This window comes from Magallana gigas, chromosome 2 (assembly GCF_963853765.1).
Source record: "Magallana gigas chromosome 2, xbMagGiga1.1, whole genome shotgun sequence".
Lineage (NCBI taxonomy): Eukaryota > Metazoa > Mollusca > Bivalvia > Ostreida > Ostreidae > Magallana > Magallana gigas.
Genome location: NC_088854.1, coordinates 52,384,178 through 52,405,908, shown reverse-complemented (window position 1 = coordinate 52,405,908; position 21,731 = coordinate 52,384,178). Strand labels below are relative to the sequence as shown.

General features: G+C 33.7%; 3 protein-coding genes across 3 annotated transcripts; 1 reads left to right on the top strand and 2 right to left on the bottom strand.

Annotated features, from left to right (window-relative positions):
* Positions 1-4,622: 4,622 nt before the first annotated feature.
* On the bottom strand, positions 4,623-9,278 carry LOC105344357 (UDP-N-acetylglucosamine--dolichyl-phosphate N-acetylglucosaminephosphotransferase). Its single transcript, XM_011452116.4, has 8 exons — positions 9,110-9,278; positions 8,871-8,994; positions 7,845-8,058; positions 7,574-7,720; positions 7,345-7,429; positions 7,064-7,252; positions 6,464-6,707; positions 4,623-6,104 (listed from the first exon to the last, which is right to left on the bottom strand). Exons 1-8 carry the CDS (start codon positions 9,265-9,267, stop codon positions 6,039-6,041), a joined length of 1,227 nt encoding a protein of 408 aa, XP_011450418.3. The 5' UTR covers positions 9,268-9,278; the 3' UTR covers positions 4,623-6,038.
* A 97-nt stretch (positions 9,279-9,375) lies between these two features.
* Positions 9,376-10,731, top strand: LOC105344354 (histone H2A). Its single transcript, XM_011452115.4, has 2 exons — positions 9,376-9,569; positions 10,152-10,731. Exons 1-2 carry the CDS (start codon positions 9,461-9,463, stop codon positions 10,442-10,444), a joined length of 402 nt encoding a protein of 133 aa, XP_011450417.1. The 5' UTR covers positions 9,376-9,460; the 3' UTR covers positions 10,445-10,731.
* Positions 10,732-13,230: 2,499 nt separating this feature from the next.
* On the bottom strand, positions 13,231-21,333 carry LOC105344353 (serine/threonine-protein kinase Chk1). Its single transcript, XM_011452114.4, has 15 exons — positions 21,175-21,333; positions 20,926-21,020; positions 20,720-20,795; positions 20,306-20,405; positions 19,620-19,743; positions 17,361-17,425; positions 17,107-17,176; positions 15,857-16,045; positions 15,576-15,680; positions 15,157-15,261; positions 14,777-14,888; positions 14,446-14,617; positions 14,092-14,223; positions 13,774-13,875; positions 13,231-13,458 (listed from the first exon to the last, which is right to left on the bottom strand). The coding sequence occupies exons 3-15, from the start codon at positions 20,788-20,790 to the stop codon at positions 13,348-13,350; spliced, it is 1,458 nt and encodes a 485-aa protein (XP_011450416.2). The 5' UTR covers positions 20,791-20,795; positions 20,926-21,020; positions 21,175-21,333; the 3' UTR covers positions 13,231-13,347.
* Between the last annotated feature and the right edge of the window lie 398 nt (positions 21,334-21,731).

The following is a 21,731-nucleotide window of genomic DNA, read 5'->3' as shown; positions in this document are numbered from 1 at the left end:
AAAACTTGACATTGACATTGAAACTTGTTTCAGGTGTTGTTTTTTCAAATTTCTCAAGATTTGATACAAGACAGCAAAATTCACATGTATTAACGTGTTGAATTCATCATTTACATGTAGTATAGAAAATATTCTCATCAGCATATTATATATTAAGTTGAGCATTCGCCAAATTCTTTTCATATGTGTTTCCAAATAAACGATACCACTTCCATCAGCAAAACTTTCAAACACTACAAATACTACAATAGCAAAGTTTCAATGGATTCCAGACAACTTCACTAAAAATAGTTTTGTTCTCTAAAAGCCTGGCTTCATTCACGAACCACGGATATTGAATAATATTTCTGCAGCAGGCAGTTTCATTTTCTATAATCTTTTTATTCTGTTCAGACATAGATCTGATTAAGGTTCCACAAATCGGCAGTTTCACGTGGAGCCTATTTTTACAGTTTTATCATTACATCTATTTGGATATAAGATATACGCTACAGAACTTCCCCCTACACACGATGCGCTGATCCATAGGAACTAGTTTTATTGTGTAAGATATGCTGGTCTGTGTTTGCTCTCTTCATCTTGTTAGCGCGATATTTACTTAGGGGGTGCCTTACACGTTTCGGATCAGGATCATTCCAGCTTAAGCTTTCCTCGCATCCGGCTTAATCTGGTACATGTCGTTTTATCTATTAACGACCGATATTCGATATATCAACGCACAGTGGTTTTGTAATTAGTTCTACATGCACATTTGCCGCGCCCGTTTAAGAGTAATAAACACAAATAGTATGTTTCTCGTTCTCTTTCAAATATTTTTCTAAAAAAATTTGTCATTTATGCTGTGCAAAAACACTAGAGCACTGTTAAAATTCTGTTTCCATTCACTGAGATCACACGTTTTTAGTAAGTCAAAGTAAGTCGTGGGCTTTTTTTCTAAGTAAATCATCTGACCATTTTGATAATCGAGGGTGACAATTCCGAAGTTTGACCAACATGTTTTTCTACAAATGTACTCTTTCACTTAATTTAAGACATTGTTAAAAGATATTTAAAATAGTTGTTAACATAAATTATCTCGGTTGTCGCTAAAGAGTACTATACACTGAACCAAATACAGGAATACTAGTATCATAAATATGAAATAAAAACCATTATCTTTTACATAACCGAGTACAATTATTACACTTAAATTTTTTCGGTACATGGAAGAGGGCTAATCCAAAATAAAGACGTCGGTTTTGTCTGATACATTAACTACATTGTGACACATGCTGGATCATCAAACAAAAAATGTAAGAATACAAATATGACCCCTCCCCCCCCCCCCCCCCGAAAAAAAACAAACAAACCAAAAAAAAAAAAAAGTTGAATAATTGGTACAGATTCAATTAGAGATCCTACTGGCAAGAACCAACCAAACTTACTGGGGGTTGTGTGTGTGGGGGGGGGGGGGGGGGGGTTAAAAGCATGAAATCTTGCAGAAGAATCGCCAAAGGGCCGAGCTTTCGTGATATGTAAAGGTAGTAAAGTAATCATTTACAACAGATCTAGACAATCCGGGTTTGTTTGCGCTCCTATGGAAGCCAGATCGTCCACGAGGTTTGGCGATCAAGTGAAGGCGGTTTATGATATGTAAAACTATTCCGAGATTACCGGTAAAGACTCGGATCAGATACCTTCCAGTTTCAATCAAATTGTCCGCCTATAATTACAAGCGTACGCATTCGTTGAAGCGTAAAATGCATTGGTTAGCAATTTTCAAATCAAAAGTGACGTTTACTTGTATTCAAATACATGTACCTCAAGTAATAAGATGTGGTAATATGTGTTAATGTTATAGTATATTAAAATGGTTTTCAAGTAGCGTAGTGGACAATGCACTCGCTTCTCCCCGCTGCAACACAGCTCGATCCCCGTGATCAGCAGTGGTTGTACGTGAGAGGGCACGGCGGTCGCCCGCTTGGACACGTGGGTTTTCTCTGGGCACTCCTGCTTCCTCCCACATCAATGACCCTATCGCGCTAACATCCGTGCCAACGACAAACATTAATATTAGTTGTAGAGCTTGTTTGTCAATCGTTGTAAAATAAATGAAGTCCAATAAAATGTGTACTTTGTCTTATCTCATACTTTTTAGGAGGTTGTAAAATAAACTGGTTTAACAAAAACATACAGTTTGTTTGACCAATTCACAATTATTTTACAAGATATAAAATCACAAAGAGTGCATGATTCTACATTGTAATTGGAGAACTCTTTTCAACTTACTCTGAGTTACACGACAAAATAGTACTAACCATTGAAATTTGAATTATTTGAACATAAATTAATTTGTTGAAAGTTGCAATTCTCCTCGCACTTTTGACTTGTTCATCGCCATCTCGCGCTTTAACAATACAGACCATTTGTCAGCGAAATTGTTATAGATGAAACACTTCTATATAGCAAAAGTTGATTGAATTGTTATTTTGAACAAAAGTTTCAAAATATTGTTGCATTCCATCTTTAACTGATATTCGTCTAAATGTAATTACTGTGGTGATCATCATACAAAAGAAACCAATACTTTAACTTGTGGACACAACTCAAATCGAGTGTTCAACAAAAAGATCTCAACCTCATGGTATCAGTCTGTTTCCATGTTTTTCAGTTTTGATAATCTGATATTCTCTCTCTCTCTCTCTCTCTCTCTCTCTCTCTCTCTCTCTCTCAGCTCCTAATAAAATTTATTCGAAAAACTAATTAAAAACGCAGCAAGATCCCGGATTGCAACAGGTGAGTTCAATGGGTTACTTCTAATACATGTACAACCTGATAAACCACTACTTTTTATTGCCTAGCTCGATCTTGGCCACTGTGTGTGAGTTTTATCAAACGAGCAGGATTGGTGAACTTGCACTTATGATTCAACCAATTTCGATCTATAAATCAAAATTTCGATAAAATAAATATTCTGATAGAATGCACATACATTTTGAACTTCGACTAAAACTTTTAGCGCCAAAGCATTGGGAACTCGTACATATGAATAACTGGATATGTCAGACATATGTCAGTAACTCGGTAAGAAATGCGTTTTCTTCATTTTCTTTGCGACTGACATATAGCGGGAGAGATGAGGAAGATGAACACATATCAACATGAGCACCGTTCGTGCTTCAGGTAATTAGGTGCCGATGTTTAACGGGCTCTAGATCCAGCGGCCGCGACGTTCAACAACGCAGCCTTCACAGCAAGAACGGGCACCGGCTGCACCAGTTATTGCTTGTTGATGGAGTATATCTGATTCTGATAGATATATACGTGTACACAGTGAGGACCTTGATGAAGAGAACGGTACAATTATATAGCACAGATCGACATTCTTGCCCGGGAGTACGTTGTATGCGTTAGGTAACATTTCCTCTCTAAATAAGCTTCACAGCGGGCTGTATTGTTCCGACATCGTTATCTCTAATTCTGTCGATAATTATATATCGATACTTCGTCCCAATGATATTAAAGTAGAAACTACTGATAGCTCTTTTGGACACTTCTGTTAACAATTTGATTGTCCTCTCTGATTGCAGCAAGCAATCCAAAGCCCAAAAGATTCATAATTTCAAGTTCGACATTGTCTATGCAACAAGCGGATTATTCCAGCATTCCCGCGAACAAAATCATCTTAGAATATTTTACATTTAACTCACAACGACGTTACCTTGCAATTTACAACTTACATGTTCGCGGCTACTTACTTTCGCGACCAAACACAATTTTATCACGAGCTGAACTGGCTTGCTTTGGGAATATGTCGTAATGATGATGTTTTAACGACCTCTTGGAACTCGAATTAAGGTGGAATATATACACTGTAATACAACCTAATTTTCATAAGTTCATGTCATTTCGATAACATTTCAAAATATATTGGGGAAAATCTAATATAAATTGTTATTGCTAATTGAAAATAGAGGGAACTTCAATAGATACTGGCAAACAGATTGATTGGTTGATAAAGTCAGCTGTGGTCAGATCTAGGGCAACAGAATTGTTATTTAGAAAATCTTTAAAGTAATTCACACCATGTGAAGACTATCTACTAAAGAGATGCTCCAGTAGCGACTCTTTTCCAAACATAAACCGGAATCATTCAGATCAGTGAAAAATACTAGATACCCATAAACATTTTACTCGCGAGTTGATGTCTTTACTGTAACATTTATAAACATTTTGTTGGTGCTCTGCAACATCTGGTTCTTTATATATGACAATTATAAATGTTAAATGTACGTTTTAAGGGAAAAACATCGTAAATTCTTTCAGGTAATAAGCAGACTATAAGCATTAAAGTCGAACCAAGGCACAACGCAAATCTACGTACATGTAATATATATAACATGACGTGACAAGAACTGTCGAGAATCTTAGCAAATACAGGCACCGTTTTGTTATCATTATTTACATTTCATCCATTCAGAATCAATTGAGACGAATCAATGACCAATTCATCTCATAAAACATCAGATAGACTAAACAAATTAACAGCTGCACACAGACTAGCTTCTGTCCATCCATTCACAGACGCTGGATTTTAGACCCATCAAATTTATGTGATTATTTTATTTGTCTGTCCAACTCAGTTCTCTATAAATTTAAAACTTATTATACATATCAATTTACATTTTCAATTCCCATGCCTTTAACGAAGCTGCATGCACAAAACTTTAATTAAAGAAAAATAAACACAAAAGAAATTTAACCTTATAAATTCGATTTATAAATTGTATTGACTAGTATATTATACAAACAACTCCAAGTGCTTACAAAATTTCTATAAACATTCATTTCGCTTATTAAAACAAATTCGGCTTCCATGTTATTCCTACAGTGAAACACAATCTGTGATTTGCTAACATACTTGCAAATATTCCCTTTAATTGTAAAAACTATACCTTAGTTTAGAAAAATACTTTCGCAATCAAAATATAATAAACATATAACATAAGGTTTGTAAGAAAAATCCTATAAGTTTGTAAAAAATGTTGGAATTGTTTTGAAAATGTCATAGTTACATGTACATAAAACGTAAAGAAAACTTTTGTTAACAAAGGCACCTGCCGTTAAAAATATTTCTTTCTTTCTATTAGTATAAAAGTTTCTGTACAGGAAATTATCTTTACATAGAAAGAAAAATGTACACAATATGGATTGTCCCAAAAAAAAAAAGTCTGTTGGTTTAAATCTATGCATTTATGATATCACCTTCACAAGCCAAGAATTTTTGGTCCTCTTTGCCCCCCCCCCCCTATTACATATTATGGTTCTCAAAGGAGTGGACTGAAACCCTTTGCTAGTGAAGTTGTTAAAATGAATGAGTTTTTCATAATATTTGGCAAAAGCATTATTTGTATCAATTGATTAAAATATAATCAATCATTAGAGGATTGTTACATATCATTAACAAAGTCATGTTGCCTTCTTAAAATGCATGTAATATAGAAATGTACATCTTTCTTTATTTTTCAGATGAAATATGATTTAACAGTAGTAAAGTTTATCAAATTGAGAGAAAAACTTTTTCTATATGCATGTTTAAATTATACAAACAGTACCATGAATAAAAGTAGACTTTTTAGAACAACAAAATATGAAATGTTACATCATTTTATGGTGTGACAAAGAACTAAGATGGTCAACAAAAATAAAAGAATGATAAATGAGTTTTCCTTAATTTTTCTAAAATATTACGACGTACATGTATGTATAAAAAATCAATACTTATGTTTGATAGAAATGGTAATAAAGTAATCTAGATTTCACTGCATGATTAATGTAGATGAGCATATATTGATTTATGAAATGTATTATATTACTTCAATGACATCGTCTTCATAATGTTTTAACACACCTGATATAGAGACAAAATTTAAAAGCAGAGTAAATCCCATAATTTTTATATGTCCAGAATATAGGTAAACTCGACTTTGGCAAATCAACATTTAAAACTCATTTTTAATGCAATTCTAAGCTGGCTTTCGTTTGATCTTACTTGGATTTCAATAATCGTAAAACACTTTGGAAAGTTGGTACCTTATTCCAAAAGCAAGAAAACTGCATAAAATCTACAAAGAAAATAAAAGTAGGATTATTGATGGAACTTTTAATAATACCAGTTCAATACAGTATCATCTTTGCAAGCCAGGGTTGATGATCGGTGTGTACAAAAATCACTGGCTCACAAAGATGATCCAATTCAATAATTGATAAAAAAAAAAAATCATTCCACTCCTTCCTTTATAATCCTTACATTACCATAATTTATAAACATATGGCATACAAGCAAAGAAATCTACAACATAATGTTCTGTTTTAATTACTGATCAAAATAGCTCAATTTATTAAGTTTTTCAAGCCTTGTGGTTCAGGTTTCAAACCTTTCAATTCTTTATCAAGTCTACATGATTAAAAAAAAAAGATTTACCTGAAATGTTAATAAAAGTGTGACTAGAGTTTTTTCGTGCAGTGGTCCACAGAATTTCAGCACCAGGTTAATGAGTGTCATGTTATTACACTCCATGTACTGGTTGTCCTCTCCCACCCCCTCCTTCACCTCCAGAAGATACAGCATCCTGAACACAGTCACGGACAGCTTCCCAAAAATATTTAAATTCCTGTACTTAAACGTTGTTTTACTCATCTCTACTTTGTCACTCTTTGGATCATACCTGACACAAAAGGAAAGACAACTCTATAACTGTGAAGACAATCTATTTTGCAATGAACATTACTACATGTATAACAAATCTTACTTAACTGTTGTTCTTTAAAATGTATCAGCCATTTATGCCATAAATGTACTTTAAAATGCTTTACATTTAAAAGAAAAACATCTTTGTTTGAGAAAACACTTACTGTTCATTTTAAATATGAATTACAATATTCCTAAGGAAGAATAGCAGTGAGTTGATGCATACAAGACATGCATAATCAATACAGACTGTTTGTCTACTATTAACCAGTTTTGATTTGTGTTCTAAAAACATCAATATTTTTGAATAATAAATTCAATATTGAATCTTACTTTGGTAACCTGTGTCTTGGACATGGTACCATTCTGAACAGCTGGGGTACCGAGTATATGAAATTGAAGACTTGAGGTATGAAAAACAGCAACATGGTTTTGCTAAAATGCCCTAAAATTGCCACCACAGCAAAAGTCATTCCTGAGAAATAGCAGAATGTATCTCCAACAAAAACATCTGCAGGGTACCTTAAATTAAACAAGAGGAATTAAATCAGACAGTCTGATCTTTACAAAATTATGAAGACTTCAACACTTTTACAAAACATATATATATTTACCAGTTGTGAATAAAAATGGCCAAGCACACTGCAGTATAAGGCAAAATAAAATAAATGCTGAACACATGTGCTTCTCTGCAGCATCCTGGAAGATAATAACATGTATATATTTATATACCAAGTAGATACCATTCTCATTCCTATACAAATGAAGCATTACTGAAGTCACACATTTATGATTTTGTTGATGAAAGCATCATCAAAAACTCAAGGCAATTATGTCAATTACCATTCAATTCCATAAAGTTGAAAATAAGTACAGACAGTGCAATAATGAGGGATTGTCCAGTTTCCAATCCATTTACACCAGATAAAATGTTAATGGCATTGGTGCAAAACACAGCCAGCATTCCCATGTAGACGTAATATAAAATCCCTGTGAAGCAAAGATACAAGTATTACTGACAAGTTTTTATATTAAACTCAATTAAATCAAAATAAAACAATAGATGTGCACTAAGCTCTATGGAATAAAATAATCCAATACTGGGCATTCTCACCTAAATTTACATCATGACCAAAGTAAAACCGCAGAGGTTTAGGAACTATAATGACTGTGGAATCAAAGTTCACAAAATAAACCATCAGCAATGGTAAAGAGGCCATTGTTGGTAAAAACAGTTTGTGTCGCCACTTCAACTCCAAGACATCATCAGCAAATCCCAAAAATATCATACAACATATGGACAATAGAGCAGCAATGTATTCTATATACTGGAAAGATAAAAAAAAATGTAAGTAATTTTTATTGCATTAGAATAAGGGTAGTAACTCCAATCTTTGATCCGCTCCCACAATCTCATGTCTCTACCGGTACTTAGTGTAGCACCACCAAACTGTCACATCGGATCAAAAATATTATTTAACCCTATGATTTTTATCAGACTGGCTCAAATTTGAGACCCTTCATTTGAAAAATCCAATGTTCTACTGACTGAGTTAAAGGGTTAACACACTAGCAATAGTCTGTTCCAAGATATTTATGTAGCACATTTGACAATTAGACAATTTTTAATAAATATACACATATCTGTAAAAAAAGTGCAACTGAAATCAATGAAAGGGAAAATATCCAAGATATAAATATCTCCATTGACACAATATCATTTTTCACTCGAAAAAATTCACAGGATGAAAATAAATTTTTTACTGAGCTTTATAATGGAAAATTTTGACATCTTTCCTCCATCAGAATTCATTTGGAATATCTCGCGCAATTTCTCAACGTTTTCATTCCGGTATTTACATGTCTACTGCAAGGCAAAATCCCAGTTGACTTCTTATTTTTGCTGTGTTTCAAAGGAGAAATCTTGGGATTTTTTTCATATATTTACATCATTTGAACCCTTAGGCATTCATATATATCAAATAATTTAAGAAAATGTGCAGCATAAATATTTTAGGACAGAGTATACAGTATGGCTATTATAAGAGCATGCATGGCACGTTTATGTGTTATAGCTGAACGTAAATCAAAATGCAACTCGTAAAAACACTATTTTGTGCACAAAAAAAGACCTACAAACCTCATGATGTGGGAACGACTTTTCTGAGTTGTCTGTCAAGATGTGTTTGTAAAATGGTACAGGGATGAACAAAAACATAATCACAAGGAAAATGGCTCCACAAATCATCCCTTGAGATTCCGGACTTAAAAGAGAGACATCAATGAAAGAAAAATGGCAAATAAAAAAGATACCTTTACATAACAAAGGCAACAAATGCAATTTGCTTGGTTCACAACATAGCACAGGCTAAGACTCACATTTTTCTCTTGTCCCGTTTGCTCATGTCGATCCCAGACAGGTGGGCATTGATAAACATCGTTTTAAACTTCGGAATGATGTTGTAACAGACAACAAAGCCACATGCTGACATTAAAGCATTCACCAGAATGTGAATTTGTGTCTCAGACATCTCCATTTCGCTGGAAATTACTTATTTACCGGTTTCAATCTGATGCAAGTGGACTGCTGGCAACCATGATACCTCTCGCGAGATGATACGTAACTTACTTTTACTTTCGATTCGCTGCACGGGCACTGAGGTTATATTTGGCGCCATTGTAGTAGTGGGAGTAGAAGCATAAGGACGCAATAAATTGACAGAATAAGTCATGTCAGGCCGTGGAAAAGGAGGAAAAACAAAATCAAAGGCAAAGAGCCGTTCTTCTAGGGCAGGACTGCAATTCCCAGTTGGAAGAATTCACAGACTTCTTAGGAAAGGTATTAGTTTTAAAAATTAAGCAAATTCATCAGTTCATTAATGAATTAAAAAACAACACATTGTCTTGACAACTAAAACGTCACTACCTACCTATAAGGTTTTGAACATCAGAACATCAAGCATTTTAAAGTTATGGAGTTGATAGAAATGAATAAATTTTGGAGGTTTTTTTTTAGATATGACATAACATTTTAGAAATGAACAGCAAGTGAAAAGGTTCACATGTATATGAACTTGTTTGGTCACGTGATCAAATTTTGTGAAGACTGAGGGCTTTCCAGAAGATTTGATCACATACCAGCCAAATTCATTTCCCGGTGAACTTTTCAACAGTGCTGTTTATTACTTATAGTTACATTTGAAAGAGGCGAATTGTTTAGAATTGTTCTACTTAGCAAAGATTTTATGTTTTCGGTAATACAAGCGATAAGTGTGTGCAATGATCATTGTGACGTCGTGAAAAAGTTCATATAGAAATGAAAGTTCGCTTTATTATGGGTTCATATAAAGAAACATTTGTAAATACATGTATATACAAAATGAATGAATTTAGGAATGAGGAAGATATCATTTTTTTTCAGGGAACTATGCTGAACGAGTTGGTGCAGGTGCCCCTGTATACTTAGCAGCCGTATTAGAATACCTGGCAGCAGAAGTTTTGGAGTTGGCAGGAAATGCAGCCAGAGACAATAAGAAGACCAGGATCATCCCCCGCCACCTCCAGCTAGCCATCCGTAACGACGAGGAGCTGAACAAACTCCTCTCGGGGGTCACGATCGCCCAAGGTGGTGTACTGCCCAACATCCAGGCTGTTCTTCTGCCCAAGAAAACTGGATCAGTTGGAAAAAAATCATCTCAGTCCCAGGAATTTTGAAGAGAGAAGTGTTGTGCAGAGGAATTATGTGTTGCATTACGATATCAGAGAGGCGAATGTGTTGTGTTCTTCATTACTGTTGTGCCATCAGAAATTTTGCAGTTACTAAGTTACACTTGTTCTACAGTTTTATTGGTTTTTGTACATTTTGCAATATAATAGCATTATCTTGTTGACTTTCCTTTTCTCACGTTACTTCAAATTATCATGAGTCAGACCAAATGACGAATTACTGGTAGAAGTGATAATTGTAGCATTCTATTGTTTTAATAAATATTTGTTTTCTAGTCATGTTTCTAGAAATATTTCTTAATTTCTTCTTTATAGATGATTTTTTATGTACTGTGTGGCTGTTAATTGAATAGAAACTGAATTAACCTTGCCTATATGGTAACAAAGTAATTTCCACATGTTGTGTAGTTTAAAGTGAGGAGGAGTGTTGAAAGTTGCATACAGTGGGTAGTATACCCATTAAATGGCTTGATTTTACAGTGCACTATTTTATTGATGCCATTCATTGGTGGCAGCTGAGCATTTATTTTGGGAATTAGGAATCTATCTTTGGATATTTAATATGAGATGATCTAATAGAGTGGGAGGTGATCAATTCCAATAAAATCCAAAGGCTTTAGCCTTTACGATAGATTTGGTTACACTTGACAGTATTTGATCACCTTGTAATTATTGCATATATTTATATAATTTTCAGCAATTCTACAATTTAAAATAGACATTGATAAAATGTAATGGAGTGTATGTTACGAAATCAATAGAGTTATCATGGACAAAAAAAATGTAGCGGCAAATACTAGTAGATAAAAAGACTGCTTATGAAGTCGCATGCATGCACAAGTAAACCCCAAAAACTTGATTTGAATGTATCTGAATGTGCTCCAGAAATGAAGACGAAATTTATTTTGCTGATTATAAGCATTTAATTTTGTGCTTCGCTTTCTTTTGCTTTGTCAACCATCATAAATTCAAAATTGAATGCCTCATATTGGTATTAGTAAGGTGGAGCTTTCTACTCCCAAAATAGAGTTGTATCTTAAAATGACCTTGGGTCAAGGTCATGACGCACCCTTAGGTCATAAGCAATCAGTGTGTGAAGTGAGAATTTCCATTGTTTCCCCATAAGAAAGATATGAACCAGACACGAATTTTGCACTTTTTCTGCCAGTGACTTTGATCTTGCCCTAATGACCTTGGGTCAAGGTCATGACACACCCTTAGGTCATAAGCAATCTTTGTGTGAAGTAAGAACTTCCTATGTTTCTCGATAAGAAAGATATGGACCGGACACGAATTTTGCACTTTTTCTGCCCTTGACCTTGCCGGAATGACCTTGGGTCAAGGTCATGACACACCCTTAGGTCATAAGCAATCTGTGTGAAGTAAGAACTTCCAATGTTTCTCCATAAGAAAGATATGGACCGGACACGATTGCACAGACAGACAGACGGACGGACGGACAAGGTGATTCCTATATACCCCCCCAAACTTTGTTTGCAGGGGGTATAATTATGATACTGAAACAATTGAAGTTGTATGTGAAAGGGTATGGCGGTTGACCGCTTGGACACATGGATTTTCTCTGGGTACTCTGGCTTCCTCCCAATCGGGCTAACATCGGTGCCAACGAAAAATGTTAATATAAGTTGTGGAACTTGTTTATCAATAGTTGTAAAATAAATATTTTTTTTTAAAAAAGATGTCTGCTATGGCTTTAAAGTTTTGACCTAGATACTTGCTTTTTAAGGTCATTACCCACCCCTGACTACAGGTTACCTGTAGTCATGGCAGGGCAGTGACCTCAGGTTGTCTTTCAGTAAGTTCTGAGGAAGATTAGGCAAAGGGGAAAAAAATATAGTCTAAACATAAATTTTTTAATATATATCTGTGATAACCTTGATCTTTAATGCACAGCCATCACCAAATGACGCTTTGTGGCTGAAGTACCTGTATGAGTCAAATTAGGCGAAAAGGCAATATATGGTCAATAAGGATTCTACGATTAGTTCTACTAGGATCTTAACCGTTGACCTAGAAATTAGAAAACAGTATAAGCCATGCTTGGGCAAATGGAAGAGAAAAATGTTCCAGACTGACGGAAAGATATGGAGCTCCAATATGCCCCCACCCCCCAAAAAGTTTCATTGGAGCAAAATGAACAAGTGAAAAGATGTCAATGTGACGGCAAACCGGGTTTTCTTTTATGAAAATTGTATCCATAATCCATGTCAACCCTGAATTGATATACACTACCTGACATATCCAAAAAATGAAGTACCCATATGCAATATTTTGCCAAAAAATGACTCGAGTTCAAAAGCTGGTATTTTTTTCACAAATTATCAGAAATCAAAATCCTAGCAATATGCACACTTCTGATATATGTACAATTGATCTGCAAAAGAAAAACTTACTATCATAAAAACTGTAGGAGTTATCTCTACAATGAGGGTACCCTATATGCAATATTTTGCCAAAAAATGACTAAGTTCAAAAGCTGTTATTTTTTCATGACATCAGAAATCAAATCCTTGCAATATGCACACCTCTGATATATGTACAATTGATCTGCAAAAGATCAACTTCCTATCTTATAAACTGTAGGAGGCGTTATCCTTACAATGAAGGTACCCTTTTGGCAGTCACCCATCTGCCTGCCATTTTCACCATTTCAACAACCGGATTTTTCAATGGAAAACATGGTTAAAAATGAGCTAGGTCATGAGCATAACTACATCAGATATAATCTAAAGAAAATCAAAAACTATCAAAGCTTATATGACTATAAATGGCTTTAATTCATTAACATTGAACAACTGATAGATGACTTTGATATACATGTATTAATGGTATGCGAGAGGAAGATAAAACGAAAAAATGGCACATCAGAGTTATGAGACTTGGGACGGTACAAGAGGCCAAGTTGGGGGCACCTTGCTAACAACAGCTTTCATTTGTTTCTTTATCTTGGTATAATGTCTTTTAAACTCCAGACCATCACCCTGCAAAAACAAACAATATATATATATAGATATCAATCATACATAGAGATACATGCTGATCTGCATCTTAAGTCACACAACATTAGCCAACACCAATATGGCTTTCTTTATAATATGTATTGTTCTTGGAAGGGCACTTATGGCAACCAGAAATTTCACAATACTTTGATGTTTAAACAATATAAGCACAAGTATAGCAAATTATATTTTTAATCACATAGCAAATAATACTTATCCATGTTCTTGATTTAGAGTACAGTTTTAAATATGACAGACAGATGTAATAAAAGATCTCTGAAAGAACTTTGCCCTTACCTTTGATAACCTGAAATCTAGCAGCAGATTTTCACCCATGTCCAAAAAGCAGGCCTTGAATACCAAAGGAATATTCCTCCTGTCCTTAGTTGTTATGGTAACCTTAAAATATATTGTTTAAGTACAAATGTGTAACAACAAGAATGAATTCTAACTCACAAAATATACAGGTACTTTAGAACAAACATGATTTATTTTAGTTCAGTTAAGTTATACATGTAATACCGGTATTTACAACAAGTTTCAATTTATACATATAGCATTTCGAACAAAATATCTTCTGAATATTGTACAATCCTTTGACTTTTTGCAACATACCATTCCTGGAGAATTGAATTTCCATCTGTATCCTAGAAGATCAAACACTTTTTCCAATTCTTCCTTTGTTTCATCTTTATCAGGTTTAACAAAAAATCTTGTCATCCTGCGCACCAACTTCTGCCATGGATTCTGAATAAAAAAAAAAATAAAATCACTTAATATCTTCAGTAGTTCATAGAGTGTACAAATCTAAAAATTTAAATAAAAAAACACCAGATTTTTATGAAAGACATACTTAAAGGCAGGTTTATACTGCACAACAGGAAAGTTCTAAAATGAATTGAAGTTGATCCCTAAATATACAATACGAATCATTACGAGATTGAGTGGTTGATATAGGATGTGTCTGACCTGTGAAGAACCGGGTGTTCCCTGGATCTGACTGCTTAGCAACATGTGATCTGGATGTACAGGTTGTGAAAACCAGAACTGTCTGTCCACAGGGTCCAGGGGAGAGTTGGTATCGCCCTCTGACCCCAGCCTTTGTCTGGATTCAGGCTGAGATGAGGAAATGTGGGTGAAGCTAAACAAAACAACATTTTCATTAATTGGCCATCCAATTCACCTAACATACTTTTGACGCAAATTCATCCTTTCATATCTTTTGCATTATATCTAAATTGTGTACAAGTATTTATAAGTATATTACCGGGTATATTAAATATCAATTAGGTAAATTTACCTTTCTTTTGAGTGAGATGGGGGTGAGAGTTCATTTCCTGAGCAGATTCGTTTGAAGGGACCCGTACTTGAGGGAGAGCTGGTTGGCGAGGAGGGGAGGCGGTTTAGCTGACCTACAACAATGTCATCTCAATGTTACCATCTCAATGTTATCAAAGGAAAAAGTACTCAAGACTGTGACCTCTCCCAACATTTTATTGCTATTTTTAAGATGCTAAATAATGATTGCATAAAGCAGCTGCTAGTCTACTTCTGTATATCAATTACCGGTATATTAACAAGATTTCCTGATTTGTCAAAGTATTTTTTGAAAAACTTGAATATGATGTATGTATTCAGTCCTTTTACTCGTGAATAGCCTATTAATGGCAGAGTAGATACCTAGGGCTGTTCTGTTGAAGTTTTTGTTGAACCACTGGTGATCCCTGATCTGTCTGATGGTATACCTTTTGGACCTGTTCTCTACCAGCAGTTTCCTCAGTAATGCTTAAGAAACAGTAAAATCATGCATATAACACTCATATTTCATGCTTGAATGACTTCTCCACTTTTTTTCTCAGCTATTTTCAGTTAAAATCACAGCATAACATCTGTATACTCCTACTTTTGGGCTGGTTATACAATTAATTGAATCATAATTTAAATTAGTCTTTAATCAGATGGACAAGTCAAAAACATTAAACACCTTGCATCTTTATTGTGTGGGGTATAATAAACAAATGACCTACGAGTATAGGGGAGGGTATCAGAGAATCTCTGATGATCATTTGTGCATTCTCTGACAGAGATGATCTACTTACACAATGCCAGATTGTCAATTTTGTTCCAGGGAGTTTTGGTGATTTTACAGTCCTTCCAATCACAGTACTCCTGACAACCATACGTTGGCTCATCCCAAGGCAGCTCTTAAAAATGGGGTCATCAAAATAAGTTAAATTCCCAAAATTAAATCAAACTAATATGTGTCTTTTTCCCTCTAAATTCACAATGCAAATTTTTTTAAGAAATCTAATATCATTTTGCATGACAAACATGTGTTTGCTTTATATTATTAATGACCAAGCTAAGCCCATTGTCATACCTCCTGCTAAGAGAGCTACTAATATCACTGCACAGGACCAAATATCAGCTGGTTCTGCATCATACGGTTTCCTTGACAACACTTCTGGAGCGATATAAGGGACTGTTCCACAACATTTTTCTAACTGCCGCGTATTTCCTTGATATCGAAACACAGTAGCGAGTCCAAAGTCTGAGATCTTAAGATTATCTACAAAACGAATTGATACATGGTCTTTTGGTGATTTTATTAGCAAGTTTAAGGAAGGAGTCTTTTCTGGTTTTCGACTTTTCAAATGTAAATTTGATTACCGTAATGTGAAATGAAGATGGAAAGAAATTAAAATAGTATTTTTTCTTTCTTTTTTACTATCATACAACTTGGCATAGAAATAGTAATCAATGTTCAGAATCTTACAAGGACTATATTTTTGGTGGAATATTGGCATAGGAAAATATCATATGTTTCGCAATTCAGAATTGCTGTAGATTAATGAGTCTGTTCAAGCATTTTTAAAAACAATAACATTAATGTTGGATTTTAAACTACTATGAACTATTAATATGATACTTGAGTTTCAGAATATGTTTTTAAAATATGATTTGCCTTTCAAATTACATTTTTATGAGCTATTTAAAGCGTCCATTCTATACATTGATTTGTGTGAAAAAATCACTATAATCAGTTTTTCTCTCTTATAAAATGGTCAATACATTAGATTTTCTGTCAATTTATATCTTTAAGTAAGGTCTTCATAATTTGTAAAAATCAAAAATATTTTAATATTCAAAGCATAAAAAGATAATCAAAATATCTTCAAAATTTAAGAAAATTATAGGAAATGCGGGCTAAGCAATATCAATTTTAGTTTAAATATTTATTCCAATTTAGTAATGTAAGCTGATAAACAATCTGATATTCTATCAATTCATTTAAGAATGGAATCTTCATATCTTAACTAATTGTCTACATAACTGCAAAGAACTACATTTACTTTTATCCTCCTTTAAGTTGAGGAAAAAGGTAGTGACCTTGACCTGACCTTTATGTGAAAACAAGGAGGTCAAATCTGATTAAACTGATAGAATCATTTGGCTATACAATCTGTTCTACTGTGTCAAAATTTCACGAATTTCTTATTACATGTATAAGAAGTATGTTTGATAACAAGAAGACTCCTTCCTTAAAAGCCAAAATCAATTTTTGCTATTTTCATAGCATTAAAATGAAATGATAAAACCCTTAGTAACTTTTATAAGTTAACAACTTGCCAAAATCATCCAGAAGGAGGTTTTCTGGTTTGAGATCTCTGTGGGTAACTCCTTTCGTGTGCAAATATTCCTAAATACAAAAATAGATTATGTACATAATTACCTAGTGTCATTAACCATGTTTACTTATGATTTGTAGCAGTTTAAGTACCTTCAGAATTTGAACATAACAACACCAGTCAAGCCAGAAAAATTACTGTGTGCAAGTACCTTTACTGGAACTTATTTTCATGCAGAGACAATAATATACTTACCACACCATTAATGAGTTGTTTGAAGTATCTGTTTGCATCCTGTTGTGGCATCCCAACATCTGGTTCTAAAATATTTTCCAAAGAGTTAATACTTGTGTAGGAATCATTAACAAGTACTTTATAAAGACTTAATTGGGCAAGGTTTTGTCATAAACAAAATCAAATTGTGTCTGATTCCCATGAATTTGTATAAGTTATGCATGTACATGTCCATTAAGAAGTATTCATCACATTTATCTACACAACTTCAGAATTTACAGTTGGGTTTATAGTATTAACATAGATATCTTAAATGATTTTTAATGACGACTTAAGGTAGTCCATCCATAACTATCATATTTCATATCTAATAGATTGCAAGTTTGATCACTAAAATCATAGTGTGATTTTAAGGAGTTTATTAAATATTAAAGTTTCACCTTTGAAATCTTTAAAAAAAATTAATTTTAATAAATTTATCATATGTTGAAGTTAACATTGAAGTCTATGGGAAAAATGCAGTCTTAAATATATTTATTTAGTACAAGTAATTTTCTCACATTTCTCCTGGTAAAAAGTTGCAAAAGCTTTCGATGTCTTCGAATTTGCTAAAATAATTCATAGTTTACAATACATATTTTCAGAAAAAGATTTTTTTAAATTTTCTTAAAGGGCAGACAACTCTTTAAAAAAGTTTTAAGTGCAAAAAGTTCATTTAATTGACTACATACATACATCCAAGTTTGGTTTATGTCAGACTCATAATAGCGAGCACAGCTCGCCGGCGCACAGCGCCGGAGCAAAGCGAGCTCTACCGGCAAGGCGCGTGTGAATAGAAAATTCGGACTAGTTGCACATTCATTCAACGGATTTTTTTGGCGTCAGTAAATCGGACCATTAATGCATTGTTTTAATCGTCCCAGTAGTTCCCTGTAATCATGGCAATTTTTATCACTTCACACTCTCATGAGAATCAGCAAGACAATATAAAAACAATAACAATGTATACGACATACAGTCAATGCTACCTCTAAAGTTCCCTTTAGTACACTGTCAATCAAAAATAATCGAGTGACGTCACAAAGGCTTACACATTGATCCGATAGATTTTTTCGGCGTCAGTAAATTTTGACCCACAATTCATAGTACCAATGGTTTCCAACCTCACGTTCTCGCGAGAATCAAAGTAAAACTTTTGAGAAGCATATAAGATGTGTAATTTTAAGACCATCATGCTTTTTAAGTAAATAAAACAGTATACTTCGCGTACTTTTATTTCTCACGGGAGTTTTAAAGAGTCAGATGTCACTTAGCCAACTTTGACGTCACAATAAGGGGAAATTACTCTAACTAAAGTTATTGTAAATCTGCTGAAAATCCTCTCAAAATCTTGCAAGGCTAAAGAATGAGGACATTTTTCAGATATAGGAGACAGTTGTAACTTGCACTCATTTGGATGAATGCTATCATTTATTTTATCCACTATAATTACGATAACAGAAACGTACGGGGGGGGGGGGGTGGAGGGGGGGGGTGGGTGGATGGCAGCCTCATCCAAAAAATCTTTACAAGCATGAAAATTCTAATCCTTCAGCTCTTAAGCAGTTCAATGCTTTCTTTATTTTCAAATCCATTTATTACTTGCTCCCAATCCCAAGGGGGGGGGGGGGGCAACTCCATGATAAGTCAATTTTCTATGTGTAAATTGAAAAAAAAAATTAACATGGGGGGTGGCTCTATGATAATTTTGTATGCAAGTTAAAGAAAAATGTCTACTGAAAAAAACTTACGTACGTTACAATCACTTTAAAAGAGGAGATAGAGTGCAATGAACATTTATATTAAAATCATTATTATTCAACAACTTTGTATCTGAGATTGAACTAATGTTCAACTTATAAATAAATAAATAACAAATCTTATAAACTATGAATAATGTAAATTTACTGAAAATAGGTATGTTTTATTTTAATTTGCAATCAAATTTATTTACTTTGTTAAAATTATTTTTATTGATTTATCATAATTCATTGTTTGATCACATGCTGCGCTCGCCCCAACGGTCGCACCGTAAAACATATTAGCTTCAAAATATGTATTTGATGTAGTACAGATCAATCAAAATTGTTAAATTCACCTTCAAGTTAGTTATGGATGGACTACCTTAATATTACTTAGTAAATTCAATAAAAGTGAATCCAGAAAAAAAATTGAAAGAATTTTTAAAATTTATATTTCCATTCATTATATACTGATAGTGTTGACCAGGAGAAAAATTACCTATTCTGTCAAACAATTCACCACCACTAGCATATTCTAGGAAGAGATACTGAATTTTTCCATCCTTGCGGAATCCATAGAATTTAATGATCGTTTCATGACTGAGTAACTTGTGTACACAGACCTTTCAAAGTGAAAACAAATACATTTATGTGAATATACATGTGTTCAAGTATGGAAAAAAGTACATTATTTTCCTTCCAAATCTTTAAATATTAGGCAAGTCAATGAGACTGAGTATGATTAGTTGGTGAAAGAGTAAAATTTAGTAAAATTTGTATTGTCTAACGCATTTAAGGTGGTATGGGACATCGGTGACGGTCGATATTGATATGGATTAAAGTACAATAGTACCGGTACATTATAATTGAAACACTTTCACTAGTTTAGAATTTTCAACCAAATTTAACCAAAAAATAGCTTTTAAAAATATTTCGAGAGGTAAAACTAGTAAAAGCCCCAGAGGGATTCTAACTCATAACTTACAGGTTCGTAGAAAACCCTCTTACCAACTGCCCTACGCTGATAGGTGACAAAAACGGAAAGGAACTTCTTATATAATTAGACTTTATTTCATTGTTTATTTCAATAAACGATAGTCACAACATGGAAGTGTCCCATACCACCTTAATGTCATTCCTCATAATGTGAACGTCAAGTCCAAGCCTATCCGAGCTTCCACTTACTTCTTTTCGAACAGCCTCAGCTGCTGCAGGATTTTTCTCTAGGTTAATGATTTTAACAGCGACTGCCTCTTGAGTATCTGAATTGACTGCCAGCTTTACTCTACAGTAACAATTTACTTATTGTGACACATCAGAAATAGATGATTCTCACAGAGAAAAAACTAGAATCATTTATGTTTGATGTGGAAGTTGCAAATTATTGAAATTAAGTCTATTCTTTCAATAGTTCAACCACTGTTGTTCAATTGAGAAAAAGTATTTTGATTTGTAACTTAATTTAAATCCAAGTTTCATATTAGCATTTGCCTCAGTCAGAGAGTTTATTACTTTTGAAAATCACATCTTATCCCAGAAGTAAATATTCTGGATCTCATAATTAGAAAAGATGCTTAGCATCATATAATTTATACTTACTCCCCATAGGCACCTTCTCCTAAAGTTTGCACAAAGTCCCATCCTTCAACAAAAGCTGTTACTGCTGTCATGGGTCCTACATAAATTATCATAAAAAATAATATAAGATATTTTAATAATTGTTTTAATATTGAAAATGAAAAAAAAATGTATTTGATGGTGATGAATTTGACCTTTATGATTATCAGCTGTTTGTGAAACCTTACTTGTATTATAGCAATTCAATGGTGTGGATCTGTTTCAAGTTCAAACTTCTGCGTATATGACCAATATCATTTTAACTGCATTGACTTACAATTTTCTGTAAAGATAAAATTAATCAGAAAATGTCATATTTACAAATTTTAACCATTTCAAAATTAGCGCCACATAAAACGGGCGCGCTTTTTATTTTCTCGATATGAAAAACACATCGTATTCATAATCAAAAATAAACAAACAAAATAAAAGCTCACCTGTTAATTCCTTATTGTTGTCGGATCATTTTGACACCTGCAGTGATTCCTGATTGCTTTATTTACAATCGTAACATATCGTTTAATCTCAAACAACGACGACGACGACAGCCGCAGAACTTTTCAATAACAAACGTTTGAACACCGATCCCGACGCCAGCAAGTGGCATTTTCAACAGCAAATGATGGGAAAAAAAAGATAAATCAATTGGAACCTCACAAAAATAAAACATTAAACAATGAATAAAATGTTTGTATATATACATGTAATATTTACTGGTGAAAAAAAGTGCCGTTGATACTTATTATAATAACTTAGAATCTAGTGAAATAAGTTAAAACTTTACTGGATTTAACTAAAATCGTATAGTATCAACCATCATATCCTTACAGAGATTCACCCATTGCAATTTACTGGAAGGAGGGGGGGGGGGGGGGGGCAGATCGAGTTTCTCTTAACTAACTGAAGTTTTTAAATAATTATTAAGTTTATTGTTTATTATTATTCTTTATACGACAGTAACACTTAACTGTTTAGATGTTTTACAGAATTTAAC